We start from the raw sequence: 21,815 nt of genomic DNA on the forward strand, positions 1-21,815 counted from the left end.
CCAATCGGACCATATTTCACAAATTTCCGTTTCTGCTTTTCATTATTATTATTATTATTATTATTATTATTATTATTTGATTAGCCATGAGAAGGGATGGCTGAACCTACTTTGTTAGGGCTGCCAGAGCCCAGGCTCTGACGTTAACAAGTAAAGTAACCATAGCTAATATTCCAAATCTCAACTATGAGTACTTCCCTGATTAGTATCTTGGAGCCTGTTCTAGATTGGTTAGAAGTAATCTATCCATTTCCAGAATATCTAGTTAGCACAATACTGAGATTAGAAGATAGTGATGTTTTCATCACACAATTCAGATTCATTTCCCTGTCTTTCAGGTACTCGAGGATGCTGGGAGGAAGAGCTACACCCACTGTGGAAAGAGATTAACACCGGCCTGAGGGACAACTGAAGAATGTACCTGTTGGGGAAAGGTCTTCTGGAACCTGAAGCTTCGGCTGTGTCACCCCCTTGCGGTCAGTCCAGCTCCCTGCGACTTTGGGGACACAGACCGACTACTCCCTGCGCAGCCTCTTTGAGCGCCGGGCAGCGCGCATGCGTACAGACTGCGTGCCCGGTCCACGGAGAGATTCGCTCCCGCAGGGAGGGTTTTCCCGGAGGCACTGATTCTTTCTTTTTCCGGCAAGCTCGGCCCGGAAGCGCAGTGTCCCGGCTGCGGGCTTACCGGCTCCTCGTCCTTTCCCGGTGGCAGTCGGGGCGTGGTCGCTGCGGGCCGGGCTCACGCGTGCCAGCGATGGAGGGGCAGCGGGTGGAGGTGGACGGCAGCATCATGGAAGGGGTGAGTGCGGGGCTGCGTGGGGCCGGGGCGAGGCGTGGCGGTGGGGCATCCATTCACCGACTCTCGTTTCTTCTCCCCGGTGCTCTGCAGGGCGGCCAGATCCTCCGAGTCTCCACCGCCCTGAGTTGCCTCCTGGGCCTCCCCTTGCGCGTGCAGAAGATCCGCGCTGGCCGCAGCACGCCGGGCCTCAGGTACCGAGGGCGGGCGGGGAGTCGGGCCTGACAGAGTCTGAGTCGGCGGGCTGGGAGACCCGGGATCGGAGCCCGCGGTGTGGGCCGGAGGATGCCCCGGGCAGTGTCCAGAGTGCAGCCCTCGCCCTCTTTTCCTGTCCCTAAGATAGGCTGCGGGTTGTCTTTGGGACGCATTGAAACCGGGTAGTTTGTCCACTGGTGTTTTCCTTGTAGGATCTCATTCTCATTCTTAGTCTTACTGCAAGATCTCATCTAGCTCAGGGTAATCCCGAATTCCCTGCATGGCACCTTGAACTTTTGATTATCCTGCCTCCATCTCTCAAATGTTAGAATTAGAACAGTGTGCCACCATGCCCAGTTCTGGGAACAAAAACCTAAGGCCTCCTCCATGCTATGCAAGCACTGTACGCACTATGCCCTCAATCAGTCAGTCAGTCAGTCAGTCAGTCAGTCAGTCAGTCAGTCAGTCAGTCAATCAATCAGTCAAATTGTTAGCACACACCCTCACAACCTCCCTTTAAACTAAATATCTTTAAAGGATCTTATTTAAACGATCACATTTTTGTGGATTGTGGCCTCAACATAGAAATTTAGGGAATAATACAAGATTCAGGCCATACAGGTGTCATGAGTTGATTATTCAGTGGAATGCAAGCAAGGGTTAGGGTTAGGTAGTTTTATTTTTCCCTTTTTGCATGCTTGGGGTTTGTAACAGTTCATCGGTGTGTGTTTGTAGCCTAAATAGCCAGTCTTGGAACCTTTAAGAAGTTGCCCATAAACGGTGAGTCCAAGTGCATTAAAAACTCCAACTGAAGCTCTGCCACTGAAAATACCACACTTGCTTTCTGGCCGTTGCTTTTGTAGCTATGTCATAGAGTGGGGTATGGGCAGTCTGATCACACACATCTTGATGCAGTATTATGACCTGAAGGCCTCAGCATTTATCTGGACTGGAAATGGTTCGTGATTTGTGTGATGGGCACCTGGACGGGGCAGAAATCGGCTCAACAGAGATAACCTTCACACCAGAGAAGATCAGAGGCGGAATCCACACGGCAGATACGAAGACAGCGGGGTATGTCTCACTTAATACTCCATCCAGGCCTCTCAGATGTAGGTCCTGTTGCTTCCTGGGGATGCTCTTTAACCCTTTCGAGATTCAGTTTTCTCCCACTTTAAAATGTAAATAATAGACCTTTCAAGGTTCAAGACAGTGGATGTGAAACTTCGAGTGCCTACCTGTTGAGCTGTAGCATTTATTTATTGAGACAGAGTTTCTCTGTGTGGCCCTAGCTGTCCTGCAACTCAATCTGCAGATCAGATTGGCCTCAAACTCAGAAGTCTACCTGCCTCTACGCCCTGATATTGGGATTAAAGGCATGTGTCACCGTACCCGGTAGTTGTAGCTATTACTATTTTCAGATTTTTTTTTTGAGACAAAGTCTCCTATATCATCCACTCTGATGCTGAATTCATGATTCTCCTATTCCGATATCCCAGGTGCTGAGCTTATAGGCTGGTGTCACTGTACGTGGTTTCCCCTTCTTGTCTTAATAAACATCTGTTTGGCTCTAGGAAGTTTTGGAGACTTGCCTTGCATGTCCAAGATCCTGGGTTCAATCTCTAGCACTGCCAGAGGGGCAAAATGCTCAAGTCTAAAAATTTTAGATATCCTGATTACTCCTATTCCCCTTGGGATGGAGCTGGGGACATGGCTCAGTGCTGGAGTACTTGATCAGCATGTAAAAGTACTTGGGTTCAATTCCCACTACCAGAAAGCAAACAAAAGAAGACTAACAAAACCCCAGCCTTTTGAGAAACGGTTATCTTAACAAATTTCTAAGTATTTCATGTCATCCCACAATAACAGCAGAATGACCATAGCAGAATGTGGAGAGGAACCAGTGTTTGGATTGCTTCTGTGAGCTATTTGGCTGATTGCATCCACCCTTTGCCCTTGGTACTGGAGCGCTAACCCATTGCCTCAAGCCTGCTGGGCATGTTCTTCGCCACTGAAGTTCAACCCCAGCCCTGACAGCCTTTTTAAGTAGCCTTTTCTTTTAACCATTATGTTCTGTTATTAAGAATTTGACGGAGCAAGACACGATAATTATAAACCTTTTGTCAGTTCACAAGTAGCTTTTCAAATGAATTATGATTATTTTAGGAAGATGTTTAGTAACAAGTGAGATCTGAGCTATGGTATAAGTAGACTTCTGTGCAGAGGGGCCTGGGATTGGGCCTAAGATGAGATCTGTCAAGAGAGAACTTTTCCTAAGGTAAGGAAAGAATTTTCAGGTATTTTACCATTAGCCTGTTATTTGTACAAACAAGAAGGAAAAAGTCATAGTTATCCTAAAAATTAACTAAATCCATTGTAGAATTTGAAGCTGTAAGAGAAAGCATTTATTCCAAACCTTCCATATTGTGTGATAACAAAATATCACACATCACTTCCATGTTGTGAATTAGGGAGTCAAACCACACTGGTGTTAAGTGATTTGCCCGAAGTCTTTGAGTTAGGGTAAGGACTAGCATTAGAATGTAAGCCTCTTGCCTCCTACTTTTTAAAAATTTCGTTTATTTGTGTGTGTGTGTGCGTGTGCATGAACACTGCGGAGTGTGTGGGGGTCAGAGGACCCATGGGAATCATTTCTGTCTTCCTACCGTCTTGGTCACAGGAATTGAACTCAGGTTCAAGGCTTGTGGCACGTGCCTTTCCTGGCTAAGGCATTTCTCCATCCCTTGCCTCCTAATATATTAGCAAGTGAGAGAACTAAGTTTGAAGTTGATAGTCCAGCTCCACATAGGAGATGAATAGTTGAAGAGTCCCAGCGGGAAAGCCCACTTTCCTTTTTATCATACTTAGTGAATTTTACCTCTGGTTGTGATTGCAATACTGTGAGTTTTGTCCTATGTCTTGTTTTGTGGTTCCTTACTCTTCTAAAAGTGAGGTTTTCATTACTGCTTTCAGAATCTAATTTTATCTAGGAGAATGTAAGCACTTTAAATGTTGGATTGCTTAGAAGAGACTGAATAATGGCTTGTAAGTAAGCTGAACATCTCTTTTCTGTTTGCTCCTAGACTCCACTTCTTAGGAGAATATATTGCATTGCCTGTGTTTTCTTTTCCAATACTACTTGTACTACTCAGCCAATGAATATTTAGAGAATTGATGAAACTGCTTCTCAGTAATAGAGGCTTTAAAATGTCCCTTAGAGTATAAGATTAACTAGAAGTGTTATTAACACTGGGGACAGACAGACAACAGAGTCTTTTTGAGAAGTAGTCAGGGCCCAGAAATAGAGACTTTGAAGTTTAGTGTACTTGTTGTATAATCTTTGTTGTATAATGTTAAAGAATGTCTTTTGATTACAGTTGCTATTACAGTTTAAAACTGCAACTTACTTAGGAATGTGATCATTTTCATTTTGAAGAAGGGCAATACTTGTTCTATGTAGCCCTGGCATTAGCTATGTAGACCAGGCTGGCCTCGAACTTACAGAGATCTTCCTGCCTCTGCCTCCCAAGTACTGGGATTAAAGGTGTGCACCACCAACGCCTAGCTACATTCTTATTTTTAATTTAATATGTTTTGGTGGTGCCGGGTACTCAACCAAGGCCTTACACACGAGAGACTGAAGCTTTTCCTATTTATTTATTATCTTAACTCAGTTTGCTTTTCATCTTTCTACTTTTTCCGTAAGATTCAGGGTTTGACCCTTCAGACACTGTCGGGGCTATAAGCCACAGTGGCATGCAGTAGCGAATACAGCTGTTCTGAGCCTCAGAAGACAGTACAGTTATGTGTGTTCTGCCTTTCCCTTAGGAGTGTGTGCCTCTTGATGCAGGTTTCAATGCCCTGTGTTCTGTTTGCTGCTTCTCCATCGGAGCTTCGCTTGAAAGGCGGAACTAACGCTGAGATGGCACCGCAGATAGATTACACCATGATGGTAAGGGGTGACCTCTTGCTCTCTCTTTAAATATGGCTGGAATATTTTCGTGGACATTCCTGTTGAGGCATGCTTTCTAGTCCTAGCTCAGGAGAGGGAACAGAGTAAGGTTTACTTTAGGGTTTGCGTTATAAATTAGGATAGTGTTCAGACTGAAGTTTTTAAGGACCTGAAAGTATAATTATATAAATTACATCAGTTGTGATATAAATCACCTATTTTTATTTCGTATTGATGTGCTTATAGGGAAAAAAATGGTACAGGTTGAATGTACCACTGAAATATTAAGTGTGCCAGAATTTCAGCCAGTGAGATGCTCAGTGGGTAAAAGCACTTGCTATGCACGCCTAGTTCAGCCCCAGAACACGCAGCAGAAGGCCAGAGCTGACCACCACACCAGTGCAGGGGCGCATACACCCTTCCTTCGAGGAACACAAGTGGAGCATTTTCCACCTGACTTCATGAGATGAGCAGTGAGCACAACCCAGGTGCAGGTGGCATTCATTGACTCGGGCTCTGTATATAATGAGTATGAAACATAGGTGAATTTCATGTTCAAATCCCATCGCTGTGTGTGTGCAAATACTACAAAATCTGAGAAAATCAGAAGCTCAGAGCACTTGTGGGTCTGAGATTTTCAGGTAAGGACATTCATTCTGTACCAGTGTGTTTTTTTTTTTCTCTAGGTTTATTGTGGCATAATTTGTATCATGAATAGTAAAAATGGAGAGACACATACTGGGGTTCAGTCTGAATATCAGAAAAACAAAGCAGCCAACCACTAGAGAGTTCTTACCTCTAATAAGGCTGGGGTGATCCTGTCCTCAGAGTGACTGCAGATGGAATACCCTGAGCTCCTGTCTTACATTACCATCTAGTGCTGGGATTAAAGGTGTGTACCACCACTACCCAGTTTCTATGGCTAACTAGTGTGGCTGCTGGGATTAAAGGTGTGTGTCACCACTGCCTGGCCTCTATGACTGTGACTAGCTTTGCATTCTGATCTTCAGGCAAGCTTTATTAGATCATAAACAAAATATCACCACAATAATTTTTTACAATTAAATTTATCCCTTTGAATGTAGTTTTAGGAATTTTGTACATATAGATACCTGTGAACCAATTTCCATACCTAAAATGTGGAATAGTTTTATTTTTAACAAATTACATACCTTTGTAGCTAGTCCTGTCCCAACTCTGGCAACCACTATTCTATTTTCTCTTAGTTTTGCCTTTTTCACAATGTCATTTAAAGTAGTAATGCTCTCTATATAACCGTAGAATTAGGTCTTCTCTTCCTCTTCTCAAGCAGGGTCAGTGTCTCCCAGGCTGGCCTTGAGTTGTTGTGTAGGGAGGGTGACCTTCACTTCCGATGCTCCTGCTTCCACCTACAGAGTTAGAGTTGCAAGTGTGCACCACCGTGGCCAGTTTAGGCCGGAAAATGTTATGAATCATAATGTAACATAATTGGTGCAAGCTACTCCAGCCTGCATGCCAGCCAAGTGCGCGTGCTAGCCAAGTGCTCTACCAACCGAACTCCCGTGCCAGCTCCTGGATCTAGTTTTTTTTTACTTACGTAATAAATTTTAGACTCGGTGTTACTGCAGTAAAGGCCAAGTGGCTTTACTTCTGTGAATGCACCAGTTTGCTCATCTGCTCATGAGTTGAAGGCCACTTGAATGGCAGTTTGGAACAACTTCACTACTAAGATGTACAGACACTGCCAAAATATTTTTCAGCCCTGTCATTTTTGTGACCCCATGACAGCTACTTCTCTGGCATCCTACCCAGCAGTAGATGGCCTCTGTGCTTAAGTCCGTCCGTCCCCCCCACTTGAGATTTTGAAATGTTTTGGGAAGAAACCCAGGGCTTTATACATGTTAGGCAAGTGCTCTGCCCTGGGCTCTATCACCACTCCTGTCTTTGGAAGAAACAATACAGAACTTTAGTGCTCCCTATACCTCCTACACACATGGAGATAGCCTAGAGAAAGGACCCAGACTTTCGAGAGGATGGCATGTGTTTTCCTGGGCTCCAGGCTTAATTACCGTCTCCTGAAGTACTGCCAGTCTGATGGATGTCATCATCTATGCCTTCAGTGTGCTGAGATGTGTCATGAAAGTCTTTTCCTTTACGTAGTAATTCACATAGAGGAAACTACCCAGTATAAGTTACTGTGAAGGGCTAGGGTTAAAGATCCTTGAGCATAGCCTTGTATGCACTGAGATGTGTCATGAAAGTCTTTTCCTTTACGTAGTAATTCACATAGAGGAAACTACCCAGTATAAGTTACTGTGAAGGGTCAGGGTTAAAGATCCTTGAGCATAGCCTTGTATGCACTGTGATATCATTGTATGGCATACTAGGCACTACACTTTAGAGCACCGATTCTCAACCTGTGGGTCACAGCCCCTTATGGGGTCGAATGTCAGATATTCTGCATATCAGTTAGTTACATTATGATTCATAACAGCAGCAAAATTATAGCTATGAAGTAGCAATGAAGTAATTTTATGGTTAGGGGTCGCCACCTAAGCATAAACTGTATTAAAGGATCACAGTATTAGGACGGTTGAGAACCACTGCCTTAGAGGAGTGTTCAATAAATTCTGCTCAGGTGTCATGCTATTTAAATATTTCTTGGGAAGAATTTAGGATGTCATGAAAAAATGTTTCTAATATGAAATGAGATAAGGCGAGGGTGAAGTGTCTGTCTAATAAGACTTCAGTAGTATTGAGAAACAATGCATAATGGAAAACTGATCACCAGCGAGCGCCCTCTTGTATTTTTAGTGCACACTTTGATACCGTCTGGGATTATTAGACTTGCACAGTCCTGTTTAACTAAATGTTAAACGCATAGCTGTGTAACAGATTTTTCCTTTGAGCAATAGAATTTGTCTCAGTATTTGTTGTCCCTGTGTATCTGTGGCACCATCTAATAATTGAACTTGGTGGGAGAGGGTCTTGGCCCTACCCCAACCTGTTATGCCAGATTTTGTTGACTCCCCGTGAGAGCCCATACCTGTGAGGAGTGGATTGGGAGTGGGCTGGGGGAGGGGTGCAGGAAAAGATGTGGGAGGGAGAATAATGAGAAAAACAATTGAACTTGGTGAGTCTTCATAGTAGTGGCTAAAGTAACAACTTGACTTTTTCAGGTTTTCAAGCCAATCGTTGAGAAATTCGGATTCAAATTTGATTGTGACATTAAAATGAGGTAAGTTATGCACTTCTTAGTGCCCCACCCTTCTGATGGCAATGCTGGGGACCCAACCCAGGGGCTTGTGCCTGCCAGGCCAGTGCCCGGTCTATGAGTTACATCCCTAGCCCTTAACCTTTTTTTTTTTTTTTCCTTCTTCAGTTTTTCAGGATAAGGTTTCTCTATATAACTGTCCTGGAACTCACTCTGTAGACCAGGCTGGCATCAAACTCACAAAGATCCTCTTGCCTCTGCCTCCTGGATTAAAGGTGTGCACCACCACCTCTGGCTTCTTGATAAGTTTCTTACAGAAAGTAATTCTGCTTTGTGGATTAGAGATAACATGTAAAGCTATGGGACCTTACCAGCCTGGAGAGAAATATTTTCATGGGAATTTCTACATGGATATTTTTATAACTAATGTTATCCTCTCCTGTATTATCCACTCCTGTGTTATCCAATCCCGTGTTATCTGTGCCTGTATTATCCATGCCTCTGAACAGGCAAAGAGGTCGCTGTGTGGACAACTGCACCAGACACTCTGGGGTCATAAGAGACTGCTCCACAGCGTAGTCGGAACTGAGTTCCTGAGAAAGCCCAGCCTTTAGGGATGTCTCTGCACGGCTGTCCTCTGCTGTTCAGTAACAAGAGTAAGGTGTTCAGCCTGGAGCTTAATGCTGATGGTCTCGCCCCAGTTTTCTCTCAAGTTTCATCTTCCCTCCCGCTTTTAAGTTGTCACAGCCTGACTTGGTGGTTGCCTGCTTCTTAAACTGCTTTGCCCCACGTTATCTATCACCTGCTCACTTAAAACCATATTTGAAAATAGGAAGTAATAATTTCTATTTGGCCAGGAGGTGGTGGTGCAAGCTTTTAACTCCAGTACTTAGAGGCAGATGGATCTCTGTGAGTTTGAGGCTGGCCTGGTCTACAGAGCGAGTTTCAGGACAGCTAGGGGGCTGTTACACAGAGAAACTCTGACTCAGAAAAACTACAATAAATAAGTAACTAGTTAGAAATAATAATTCCTATTTGGACTGTTGATAGATGCACCCATGCTTACTCATCTGTTGGTACGTCCTTGCAGCCATACTTACAATCTTAGTAGATTGTAAACCACGTCATCTCCTTACCAAATGGAGATTCTTAAGGATGGAAGGTGCTTCTCAGCATCTGCAATCAATGAGTAGAGCTGAGCTAAAAGTTTATTAGTGGGGGCTGGAGAGATGGCTCAGCGGTTAAGAGCACTGACTGTTCTTCCAGAGGTCCTGAGTTCAATTCCCAGCAACCACTTGGTGGCTCATAACCACCTTGAATGAGATCTGGTGCCCTCTGCTGGCATGCAGGCAGAAGACTGTATACACAATACATAAATAAATAAAATATTAAAAAAAAAGTTTATTAGTGTTCAGCGACTTCAATATTATTCATCAGGTGTTAGTCTGAGTGCTTCTCATATGCCTGCTGTTGTTTTAGGCCTGGAAGATAGAAACTAACAGAGTCAATGTTGCAGAGCTTATGCTCTCAAACAGCTCTCCGAGTAGAAGTTGCTTATATTGAGGAAAATGTTCTATGCTATCTTAAATAGTTATCACTGTGCTGTACCCTTTAAGCCCCTGAAATAGTCTCACGTAGCTGGGACAATGATTTCTTTGAGCTCTGTGGGTTGAACCCAGGGCCTCCTGTTCACATACTAAGTATGCATTCTTCCTCGGAACTATACACTAGTCACGTATATCTTTTCTTTATTTTTCTTTTTTTTTTTTTTTGGTTGTACAAGACAGGGTTTCTCTGTATTGTTTCGGAGGCTATCGGTCCAGCCCGGCCTCGAACTCACAGAGATCCGCCTGCCTCTGCCTCCCGAGTGCTGGGATTAAAGGCGTGCGCCACCACCGCCCGGCAGTCACGTATATCTTAAGAGCACAGGGGACATCCAGAGACTGCAAATATTATTTAGACCTTTTCATGAATTTCTACAATTTATATACCTTTTGGTATCATTCCTGTTACTTTAATGTATTGTCAAGCTTAACTTTTTCATGTACTCAGTTACGAAGTAGGTATTTGTTCTACTTTTCCTAGGGGCTATTACCCAAAAGGGGGTGGTGAAGTGATTGTTCGAACGTCACCAGTTAAACGGTTGGACCCAATAAATCTGACTGATCGTGGCTCTGTGACCAAGATTTATGGGAGAGCTTTTGTTGCTGGAGTTTTGCCTTTAAAAGTAAGTTGACTTAATGCTCTGTGTCTGAACACCTTGATATTACTACAACATTGAATTTTTTGTGAATATTCTTTTTTTCTTTCAAAATATGAGTCTCAGCCAATTTGAGGTTTTGTTTGATTATTTTTCTTCCTTTTTGAGGTTTTTGTTGTTATTTAAAACAGGATCTCACAAATAACCCAGGCTTTCTGGAACTTACTGGGTAGGTCGGATGCACTTGAACATTCAATGCTCCTCCTGTTTCCGCCTCTAAAATGTTGTTCGTTTAATTTTCAGAATGGGGACTCGTGTAGCTCTGTGGCTGGTGACAGCCTTGAAATTACAGGCCCAGTAAACCCAGGATTTATGTGAGCTAGGCAAACACTACCACCTGAGCTACATGCCCAGCCTGAGAGTGTTTGTTTTTAATCCTGTGTATTTCTTTTGTGTGGGTAGGGATTGGCCTGCGTTCCATGGCGCACATGTGGGAGGAGGGTGGGAGCACTCGCCACGGTGTGTTTGTGGAGGTAAAGAGGTCAACCTGCAGGAGCTATCTCTCTCCCTCCACCATGTGAGTCCTGCAGGAACCATCTCTCTCCTCCACCATGTGAGTCCTGCAGGAACCATCTCTCTCCTCCACCATGTGAGCCCTGCAGGAACCATCTCTCTCCCCCACCATGTGAACCCTGGGGCTCTGACTCATGGCAGCAGGTGCTTTACCCACTGAGCTGTCTCAACCAAGATGACCCAAGAAACGTTTTTATTTTGTCTGAGACAGGTCTTACCATGTAACTCTGGCTGGCTTGGAACTCATCATGTACACCAGGCTGGCCTCAAACTCTACTTCCTTTTGTCTTCCAAATGCTGGCATTGAAGGTGCGCCCCATCCTGCCTAGCAGAACTTATTTTTTTAAACTCTTTTTTTTTTTTTTTTTTTTTTTTTTTTTGAGATAGGTTTGTGTAGCCCTGACTGTTCTGGCTCTCACGCTGTAGACCAGGCTGGCCTGGAACTTACAGAGATCCCCTGCCTCAGCCTCCCAAGTGCTGGGATTCAAGACATGCGCTGTCACTGCCCAACTTGTAAACTTTGTTTTATTTTATTATTATTTTTTTTGTGTGTGTGGGTATTTTATTTTGCCTTCATGCATATCTGTTCCATTTATACGTAGTGTCTTCTGAGGCCAGAAGAAGGTGTCAGATCCCTTTGGGACTGTAGTTACAGATGGCGGTGAGCTGCCATTGGGTGCTTGGGATCAAAAGTGGGTCCTCTGGAAGGGGAGACAGTGTTCTAACTGCTGATCCATTGCTCCAGCCCCTAGTTTATTTTATTTTTATGTGTCTGAGTCCTGCCTTCATGTATGTGTGTACACTGTGCCTTGTGCCTGCAGAGGTCAGCAGAGGAGGTGGAATCCTCTGAGACTGGAGTTAAGGGATGGGTGGGAGCCACCATGTCCATGCTGAGAGCTGAACTCAGAGCCTCTGCAAGAACAGCCAGTGCTCTGTTAACTGCTGAATGATCACGCCAGTTCCCCAGAACTTAATGTGAATGTTTTTTCTTTTAAAATTTTCTTGAAAGTCAGGGCTCTCTCTAGAAGTTTTAAAATGATGCATGGAAAAATTAACCATGTTACATAATTTTGGAGCATTGAAAGCAATTGTGGCAGCCAGGGCTATGTAACAATGAAACCTTATCTTGAAAATTAAAAAGAAAAGAAAAAAGATTAACAAAGTTTAAAAACAAATTGTCCAGATAACTGGTGACGAATTTGTTCTCCCCTTCTGATTTGCCAAAATAGGTAGCAAAAGATATGGCAGCGGCAGCCGTGCGATGCATCAGAAAGGAGATCAGGGATCTGTACGTCAACATCCAGCCTCTACAGGAGTCCAGGGACCAAGCCTTTGGCAACGGGAGTGGAATCATGTGAGAGCATGGACTTAGACATTGTCCTGAAGTCATTATCCATCTAAGAGTGGAAGGGCTTTTGCTCGGCTTAGGGTTCTACAGCAGATTTGTAAGAACATTTCTACCTAAAGCAACAGTTTAGTGAATTACTGTGATTATTCTGGCGGAAACTTGGTGTCACATGACTGTAGGCCCCAAACTCAAGAGACAGGGACAAGAGTCACAGGTTTGAGGGCAGCCTAGACTTGGGCTGCATAGCAAGCTTAAAGGTAGTTTGGGTTCTTTGTCAAGACCAGGCTGACCTCGGATTGTCAGCAATCCTGGTGCCTCCCCTCCTAGGTGCTGGCATTAGAGACGTGAGCTAACTGGTAAGATACCATTTAAATAAAGGACTTGGACTTCCTTGGATTTCAGTGTCTTTGTGCAGATCCTGGAATGAACTCCTCATGAACACTGAGGGACAGTTGTGGTCAACTTAAAAAATTTTTAAGATTTATTATTGTAGTTACGTATATGTGTGTCTTCATGTGGGTATGTGTATGTGAGTGCAGGCATCTATGGAGTACAGACGAGAGCATCAGGTCTAAGTTCTAAGCATCTAGAGTTCTAAGCACTTGGGAGCTGCCCTAAGTGGGTGCTGAACTTGGTTCCTCGGCAAAAAACAGTTTTCTTAGCTACTGAGCTGTCTCTCTAGCCTGTTGAAATGAAATATTTAAGCTAATCAGAAATAATCTTTGAAAATAATGCTAACAGAAATGTTTTTAAGATACCTTAAGTATGAAATTAATTTGCAAATAGTTATAGTAATGATGTCTTTAAAAATATTTTTAATCCAGTTAGGAATTAAGTTATAAAAATTCTTTATTTGATGTTTTTGAAGTGTAGAAGTACAGTATTTTGTGGATACTTACATTTCAATCCACTTTATTCAGAAATTTACAAAGTTTAAAGGAAGTGCTTGCATTCTTTGATATAGTACTATGTAATAAAAACCTAGCGTAAAGCTCAAGGCTGTGAGAAGACCTTTTTATTTAAGATGACCACAGAGTGCTTTGTAACACTGTGTGTTCGTAGCCACTCAGTGCTGATGACAAAACACCCTGTGGTGAGGGTGGTGGCACTCTTTACATGTGAGTGGGTTAGAATCTGCTGACACTTTTCCCAGAGGAGTCCTATTGCTCCGAGAGGACCCATGGGTGATTGTCAGTGGGAGGAGTTTCACTATTGTAGTGTAGTGACCAGATTCAGTTTTGCTTGTTTAACCGTAACTTGTCTCTTGTATTGCATTTATTTGAAATCCAGAGTGTTACAGTGTGGGTAATTATACCTTTTTCCTCCTGTGTAGCATTGTTGCTGAGACATCTACTGGCTGCTTGTTTGCTGGCTCATCTCTTGGCAAAAGAGGTAAACCTGAAGGAGGGGGTCTGTAATTCCCACTGTCACTAAAAACATCAGTATCTCTTCAGGGTAGACTGTCGAGAACGATGACTGACATTTAAAAGACAGGGTCGACCGTAAAAGTTAGCAGATTTTTCATTTCTCCCAACTTTGTATCTTGAGGAAATTTCTGACCTCAAGTCTGAGGGTGTAGTCATTCACACACCCTCTCCTAGGTGTCCCAGTTGTGAATATTTAGCTCCTGTCATGTACATTTCTGAACTGTTCCAGCATTCAGTCATGAAACTGCAGCCTGCATTTCCCAATACTCACAGTCACAATGCCAGCGTTACCTGAAGAATTTGTTACATGGACATACCCACACATTAACTTAAGTTGCCTAGAAACAGTGTGGGACGGGTTTATTTACTTATGTTCACATAGTCACATAGTATTGGGCTGTCGTGATTATTGACTCTTTTATTCTACTTTATTGTCAGATAAGGTCCGCCCTTTTTGGCCTGGTAGTCACTGTGTAGCCCAACCTGGCAATCCTGTCCTAGTTTTCCAAGTGCTGGGATTGCAGGCGTGTGCCACTGTGTCCTGCTGGGTCTTTCTTTAGTACAGGATTCATTCTCACGATACTGACATTTGGAGCAGTTCAGGACATTTTTCTCAACAGAATTCCTCAAAGTTTGGGTTTGTCTGGTTTGTTTCATGCTCAGGGATTTCCTGTGAACATTTTAAAGAGGGATCTTGCAAAGATGATTTCATGTACAGCTTTTCTGGACAATTTTCTCATAGTGTGTGTGTACACCCAGTAAATGTTAAGATATAAAATACAAAATTGCCTTATACTGAGTTTCTAAGAAATTTTATCTGCAGCCAAGGATTTCTCTTAAAGAATATGGTAGAGTTTGACTTTCGTTACTTCTGATAGACTTATTTTGTGTTCTTCTTTGTACTAAAGACTTAGGATGCATAGAAAAGTAGGAAATAGGAGAAAAAGGACATACTCAAGATGAGTTAAGACATGTGGGATCTTTTGTTTGGGATTTGTCGTCGTATGTAATGGTGTCTTGCCCTGAAGCCCATGCTGACCTCTGACTCACGCCTCCTGTATCAGCCTCCCTAACTTCTGGTTCCAGCAGTGAAAGAGACTAAACTTTAAATGGTTGCTCTGAGAATGTCACCTGTTCTTTTTTAAGATGATATTGAAAAATCATTCAATTCAGATGAAATTTTCTGTAACTAATTGTAACTTGTGTATCACAAGTTTTAGATTGGAAGCTGAGGTATAGCTTTGGGTTATAACTCTGTTATAAACTTATAATGAATTTTTAAAAGATTAAATTGTATGTATGAGTGCTTTGCCTACATGTATGTCTATGCAGCACTTTTGTGCCTGGCACCCCAGGGAGGTCAGAAGAGAATGTTGGATCCCCTGGAACTAGAATTACAATTATGAGCTATCATGCGGGTGCTGGGAATTGAACCTGGGCCCTCTGGAAGAGCATCCAGTGCTCTTTGACTGTGTGCCCGTCTTCAACCCCTGCTTTTTTGCTTTTGTTGTGGTTTTGTATGTGTTGTTGTGTTTTCGTAGCTCTGGGTAAGCCTTACACGTGCAAGGTGGCGCACCCCAACCATGAGTACTATTTTTAAGAGATGCACGCCACAGAGCACACGTGGAGGTCAGGAGTCTGTTGTCACCGTGTGGATTTTGGGACTTGAACTTGGGTCATTAGGCTTGACCACTTTACTGATTGGACCATCTCACTCGCTCCATAATTAATATTTTTTAAGCAGACACAAAACAACCTATTTTTTTCCTACTTGTGCATTGACACATTGGCATTTCTCAAGTTTCAGAAGATCAAATAATGTAAGATCCTTCCTAAAAAGTGCATTGGTTAAGTCCTGAGCCTAAAATCATGTTGCCTCAGTGCTAACTGTGATGTATCAAATAAACTTTCTGGTTGCTTTTCTGGGATAGAATTCCACTCTGTAGCCTAGGCTGGCCTTGAACCTGGAACAATCCATGTAGCTTCCCAAGTGCTGAGATTTTAAGGGTGTATCACCTTATTCAGTTCAGTTAAACTTGGTGACTTACCTGTTGTTACTTTCTTATTATTGCACCTGATGTTTTAGGTGTGAATGCAGACAAGGTTGGAATTGAAGCTGCAGAAATGCTATTAGCAAATCTGAGGCATGGTGGCACTGTGGACGAGTATCTACAAGACCAGGTAATGACAATGACACTTTCAGGATCCAAACCATCTTTCTTGCTAGATTTGAACACAATTATGTTGAATACAGATTTCTTAAATGTGGCATTAAGTGGACGAGACACATTTGTCTCGTTCTCTTGATCTCGGTGCAAGGTATTTCCAGTCTAGATGTGTCTATACTGGAACTTTGTTTTTGAGACAGGAGCTTGCTTTCCAGCCCAAGCTAACTTTGAATTTTTAATATGTACTTAAAAGTTTTCTGTTAGAATTTATATTTCTTGCCAGGCAGTGGTGGTACAAACCTTTAATCCTAGCACTCGAGGGGCAAAGACAGAGGCAGATGGATCTCTGTGAGTTTGAGGCCAGCGTGGTCTACAGAGCTAGTTGCAGGACAGCTAAGGCTGTTAGACAGAGAAACCCTGCCTGGAAAGACAAAACAATAGAAAAAATTGTATTTCTGGAATTTGAGTCCCTGCCCTTCTTGGCCTGGCTTTAGCACACTTGCTTTCTTCTTGGTGTGCTTTCTCTGCTTGGATCAGAAAAGCTCTTCTCTCCTCTTCTGGTCACTTTGCTAGTTAGTTGCTGTTTTCTTCTTGTCAGTTTTAAAGCGCCCACGGCTCCTGCTTTCTTACCTGTCTCTCCTTCCTTGGTTACGTTTTCCAGTCTGATGACTTAAGTACCAGTTGTGTAGGGACAACTCCCAGATCCGCTACTGCCCAGACCTTTCTTAGTGCTCATCGTTACTTCCCTGTTAATACGCTGGCTGGGATATGTCACGCCTTCTCAGGGATGGACCCCCATCGGGACACCCTTGAACGCTTATTCCTCCACTCTGCTTTTGAGACAAGGTCTCTCTGACCTCACACTGGCTGTCCCGCCTCAGCCTCTGAAGCGCTGGGATGGCAGACAGGTGTGCACTGCCCGGCCTGGCAGAGAAGTGTTTCTATGCTTCGCTGCCTGTGTGTTTTCCTCTCTACCATACCGTCCTCTCAAGTCCCCAGTCTGCTGTTAGAAACGTGTGCTGCTGGTGGAAGAGCTCTTGCCCAGCAGGCCTAGAAGCATGTGGTTGATCCTCAGGACGAAGAAAACCGAGGCGAGGAAGGGTTCTTCAGGTTTTCTTGGGACAATTTTCCTTCTGTTTAGTTATTGCCTTCCTGTCTAAGTTCATATTCCCAGGAATTCTGTAGTCTCCATTTGCCTTTTGAAATGTAATTTTAGCAGAACAGAAAAACTTGCCATGTATGCCAGCTGGCAGAAATATGTGGTCTAATTAGTGTATCAGTGTCCAGCTCTCTATTTTATTCTAAAACATAGATTTAAAAGTCAGTCTGGCTAAACATTCATCAAGTCACAGACTCTGGTTAACACATACTCTCTGTCCCCTTCTAAAGCTTCTGGAAACATAAAGGAAATTGCTTTTTTAATTCCTTTTAAGAGCTGTTTTGATTTCTAATAACATTTACCTTATTGGTGGTCGTAGAATTTGAAATTTTGAGTATTACCATATTTGTGAGATTTTTCTTCTTGGTTCTTTTTTAATAGCTGATTATTTTCATGGCGCTAGCCAATGGAATTTCCAGAATAAAAACAGGACCAGTTACCCTCCACACACAGACTGCAATACATTTTGCTGAACAACTAGCAAAGGTGAGTATTGTGTTGGAAAGACCAACTGGGTTAATAAGCAGGAAACTCAGTAGTAATCGCACCACTCACGGGCTCCCTGCACGGCGGACTCTTAGCTACCTCAGCATCTGTCTGTGTCGAACTCTGTGCAGCCATGGTGGGTGCCGTGAGTATAACAAGGCAGAGAGTAGATTGCTTTAGGCCTATAGTTCTTGTTCGCAGCGGGTTTGAGCACACTAGGAGGGCGTTTTTGTAGGCTCCATGGTTCTGCAGCCGTCAGTGAAGGTATTCTGCTTTTAATACTGTGTGAGCTCATGTTTATACCTTTTCTTCATGTGAAACAAATGTAAATTCTTTGTAGGACATTTGTAAAATATTTCCTGAGGCCAGTGAAGCCACTGTTGAGTTTTTTCTTCTCCTCAGATTGCTTCTCACTGGTTTTTTTACTATGAATACATACAACAACTACTTCTTTTCCTTTCCCAGTACTGTAGCATATTCTTATTTTGGAATTTCTTTTTTTTTTTTTTTTTTTTGCATGGTTTTAGTTTTGTTTTATTGAGTCAAGGTCTCGGTCTCTATTTTGGGCTGGCTTTGAACTTCCTAGGTAGACCAGTAGAACTTGTGGGCCTTGTGGGATACAGCAGGAGCCACCACACCCAGATGCTATACTATGTAATATAATTCTGTAAAATTTATGACTCAAATTTTATGAAGTTGCTGATTTTTTTGAAATTATAAAAGTAATTCACATGTGGCATGGTAGTGAATGCCTGTAATTCAACATTTGGGGGTCAGAGGTCAGCTCTGTCTACATGGTACATTTCAGGCCAGCCTAGGCTATAAGGTAGAGACTCTTTCAAAGCAAGAGCAATAAAAAGATTATAGCTGGCCCATGGTGGTGCACACCTTTAATTCCAGGGAGGCAGAGGCTGTGTGTTTTAGTCCAGCCTGATCTACAGAGCTAGTTCCAGGACAGCTAGGGTTGTTACACAGAGAAATACTGTCTCGAAAAACAAAACAAAACAAAAAGGTTATAAAAGAACTACACATTCCAGGCATTGGTGGCACTCACCTTTAATCCCAGCACTTTGGAGGCAAAGGCAGGTGGATCTCTGTAAGTTCGAGACCAGCCTGGTCTACAAGAGCTAGTTCCAGGACAGCCTCCAAAGCCACAGAGAAACCCTGTCTGGAAAAATTCGAAAAAAACAAAACAAAACGAAACAAAAAAATTGTGATCATGGTTTCCCCTCTTTCATTTATTCCCAGATCCTCTCCACCTTCTCATGCTTCCAATTCAACACCTTTCTTAAGAAAACAAGCAAGCAAGCAAAAAATACAAATAAAGCAAACTGAACAAAATAACAAACAGCACAAAAAGAAAGGGATAAAAAAAGAAGCAAAGAGCACGAGAAACACACACACACACACACACACACACATACACACATATACATACACACATACACACACATACACATACACACATACACACACATACACACACATACACACATACACATACACACACACAAACACGCATACACACACACATACACACACACACACACACACACACTAAAGAACCTTCTCCATGAGCCTGTCATGGTGGTGCATGCTTTTAATTCTAGCACTTGGTAGGTAGAAGCAGGAGGATCACGAGTTCAGGGCCAACCAGTGCTATTTAACAAGACCCTGTGTCAAACACCGTCTTCACTCCCTCTATCACCCAAAGTAATTCCATAGCCAAGTAGAAATTCAGCATCAGAGTTGTGGAGGAGCAAAGCTGTCACCCTGCTTTTTCTTTCTTTACAACTTTACAGTTCTTTACAACTGCTCTGGTTTTAGTTGTTAACGTTGTAAGGAATAGATAGACTTCAATTAATTTAAAAATAGCCTGCTGAGAACTGAAGGCAGATAGTATCTGATGACAAGAGTGAATTAACTGTTTTATAATATCCTTGGTTCCCTTGTTTCTTGCTTTTTGTTTTTTTGGGTTTTTTTTGTCCTAGGAATCCAAACCAATGATTTGTGCATGTCGGGTTAGCATTCTGTCACTGAGCTTCATCTTATTATTGTTCTAATTACATATTTATTTTTATTTTATATTTATGGATGGTTTACCTGCATTTATGTCTGTACCTCATTTGTACCTGCTTTTCTGGGAAGCCACAAAAGGGTGTCTGACCCCCAGGAACTGGAGTTATAGGTGATTGTGAGCCTCCATGTGGGTGCTAGGATTGAATCTGGGTCCTCTATAAGAACAGCCAGTGCTCTTAAGTGCTGAGCCATCTCTTCAGCCCCCTTCACTTACTTTTATTTCTACGTATGCTGTATTTATAGTTATTACTCATCGCCATCCTAGATTGATGTCCTTGCTAGTTGGTATCAAGTTTTATTCATTGTACCTTCAGTTTTACAGTACATTGTATATTCATGACCACTTACATATTACGTAAGTGAGTACAGAGCAGAAAGTACCCTGAACTGGGGGGGGGGGCGGTTAATGACTTTTGTGTCTTATTGAACTGTGTGTGTGCATGTGTGTGTGTAGTTGGGCGGGAGTAGTTCTTGAAAAGGGGTCTTACTGACTATAACCCAACCTGGCCTCAAACGCAAGATTCGAATGCGAGCTTCTTCTACCTCAGCCTTCTGCCTTCTACATGCTGGGCTTACAGGTCTTTACCACTGACATCTGGCTTTTTTTTTTTTTTTTTTTTTTTGTATATGTGTGGTGTTTTTCAAACAGGGTTTCTCTGTGTAACCTTGGCTGTCCTAGAACTCACTTTGTTGTTGACCAGGCTGGCCTTGAACTCACAGAGACCTGAGTGCTGGGTTTAAGGGTGTGTGCCACCACACCTAGCCTCTTTGTTGTATTTTAACTGGGTGACTTGGGCCAAAGTTTCTTCATTTTTCGGTGCTTAAGTGCAACTAGCTGTAAAAATGTGGGACTTCAAGTAGGTCATCTTTTAGGCTCTGAAGGTATCCTAAGCATAAACTTGAAGTGATTCCCCGTTACTTGTGTTTCCTATTTTCATGTTTGTGATTTGAAAAATACAAACATATAACCACATGGCGAGTTGGGCTCCCTTGCTCCGTGTCCAGTGTTCATTCATCCCAGAGTGACTTTTAGATGCTGTAGCACACGGTTACGTAAACGGAAGCTGAAAGTTGTCAGTAAGACCACAGGATGACGGTTTCAAGTTGTATTTTAGAGACTCCTAAAACTTAAGGCATAATGAATCTCAAGCCTATTCAGTTGTTTTGACCTTAAATTCAGTTTGGTTCAAAGGAACTGCATTTACCTTAAGAATGATACCTCCAGAGCACAGTGACATATCACATATTCTAAAGCCGACTTAGCAAACAAGTGAGAACTAGAGCCTTAAGCTCACTGGTGAATGATATTAGTCACCCTCCGCCTCACTACCATTTCTGAACTAGCTTCTGGAATTATGTATTTAGAGAATTAAATGGCAGGAGAAATTTAATGAGAGTGAATACTGTCATATCTGACAGGTAAGTGATTCCGACTCATGTTTTAGAAAAACAAAGGGGAAGAGAAAAGGTACCGACAGCAGTCGTTGTTTCAGGAGCTGCACATGCCTTGTGTTCCTAGTCAGTGGGCGTGGAGGTGAGCTCGATTTCTCTGTTCTGACAGACTCCACAACAGTGAACAGCAACCATGGTCCTAGGACAAAATAGGCTATTGGATTTCTTCACAAGTCACTTGATTTTTATGTGTGTACCTTCTTCAACAAATGGACTCGATAGTAACTCTGTCTCCTTGGAGTTTTAGAATTGTCCCTCTGTCTTCTTCATGTGTCCCTACATACTGATATTCTGCTTCCAGGCCAAATTTACTGTGAAGAAATCAGAAGAGGAAGAAGATGCCTCTAAAGACACTTACATCATCGAGTGTGAAGGAATTGGAATGGCAAATCCGCATCTCTAGGTGTTTAGCTAAGAGAAACCTCCATGGTGCACTAACGGATTATACATGCTGCGACCGAGTGAATGAGAAGTACGACATTGCAGGACTGCATTTGGGGTGAAGGACAGCACTTGTGGTTGCTGGCAATGCTTCATCGTGTCCCTCTCACCTTGTATATCTCCCCAGATATACACAGTAAAAGATGAAACTGGATGGACGTGACAGTAAATTTCAGTATTAAAGTATTGAAATCAAATATTGTTTACACCTCAAGTATGTGCTGCTGCTTTTCTCTCTTTTTTTAAGGTACTAAACTAAACCAGGGACCTGGATTTGATCTGTAGTTTGTGTTACTGTACTAAACTAAACCAGGGACCTGGATTTGATCTGTAGTTTGTGTTACTA

General features: G+C 42.8%; 1 protein-coding gene across 2 annotated transcripts; it reads left to right on the plus strand.

Moving 5' to 3' along the window:
• Positions 1-561: 561 nt before the first annotated feature.
• On the plus strand, positions 562-21,666 carry Rtca (RNA 3'-terminal phosphate cyclase). 2 transcript variants are annotated; one of them, XM_005077107.4, is made up of 11 exons: positions 562-799; positions 890-990; positions 1,922-2,065; positions 4,820-4,943; positions 8,102-8,160; positions 10,222-10,363; positions 12,139-12,263; positions 13,591-13,649; positions 15,771-15,865; positions 17,393-17,497; positions 21,330-21,666. In XM_005077107.4, the coding sequence occupies exons 1-11, from the start codon at positions 755-757 to the stop codon at positions 21,429-21,431; spliced, it is 1,101 nt and encodes a 366-aa protein (XP_005077164.1). In that variant the 5' UTR covers positions 562-754; the 3' UTR covers positions 21,432-21,666. The 2 variants fall into 2 exon arrangements, with proteins under 2 accessions (XP_005077164.1, XP_040607918.1); XM_040751984.1 differs by lacking the exon at positions 562-799 and having other exon boundaries at positions 1,907-2,065.
• Positions 21,667-21,815: the final 149 nt, after the last annotated feature.

This window comes from Mesocricetus auratus, unplaced genomic scaffold, assembly GCF_017639785.1.
Source record: "Mesocricetus auratus isolate SY011 unplaced genomic scaffold, BCM_Maur_2.0 Super-Scaffold_100009, whole genome shotgun sequence".
Classification (NCBI taxonomy): domain Eukaryota; kingdom Metazoa; phylum Chordata; class Mammalia; order Rodentia; family Cricetidae; genus Mesocricetus; species Mesocricetus auratus.

What these genes read in the sequence shown, in the direction of transcription:
- Rtca (XM_005077107.4), top strand. Translation starts at nt 755, where the DNA reads ATGGAGGGGCAGCGGGTGGAGGTGGACGGCAGCATCATGGAAGGG. An exon ending in GCAGATACGAAGACAGCGGG is followed by an intron (nt 2,066 to 4,819) that starts GTATGTCTCACT and finishes CCTTTCCCTTAG; the next exon opens with GAGTGTGTGCCTCTTGATGC. An exon ending in CTCATCTCTTGGCAAAAGAG is followed by an intron (nt 13,650 to 15,770) that starts GTAAACCTGAAG and finishes CTGATGTTTTAG; the next exon opens with GTGTGAATGCAGACAAGGTT.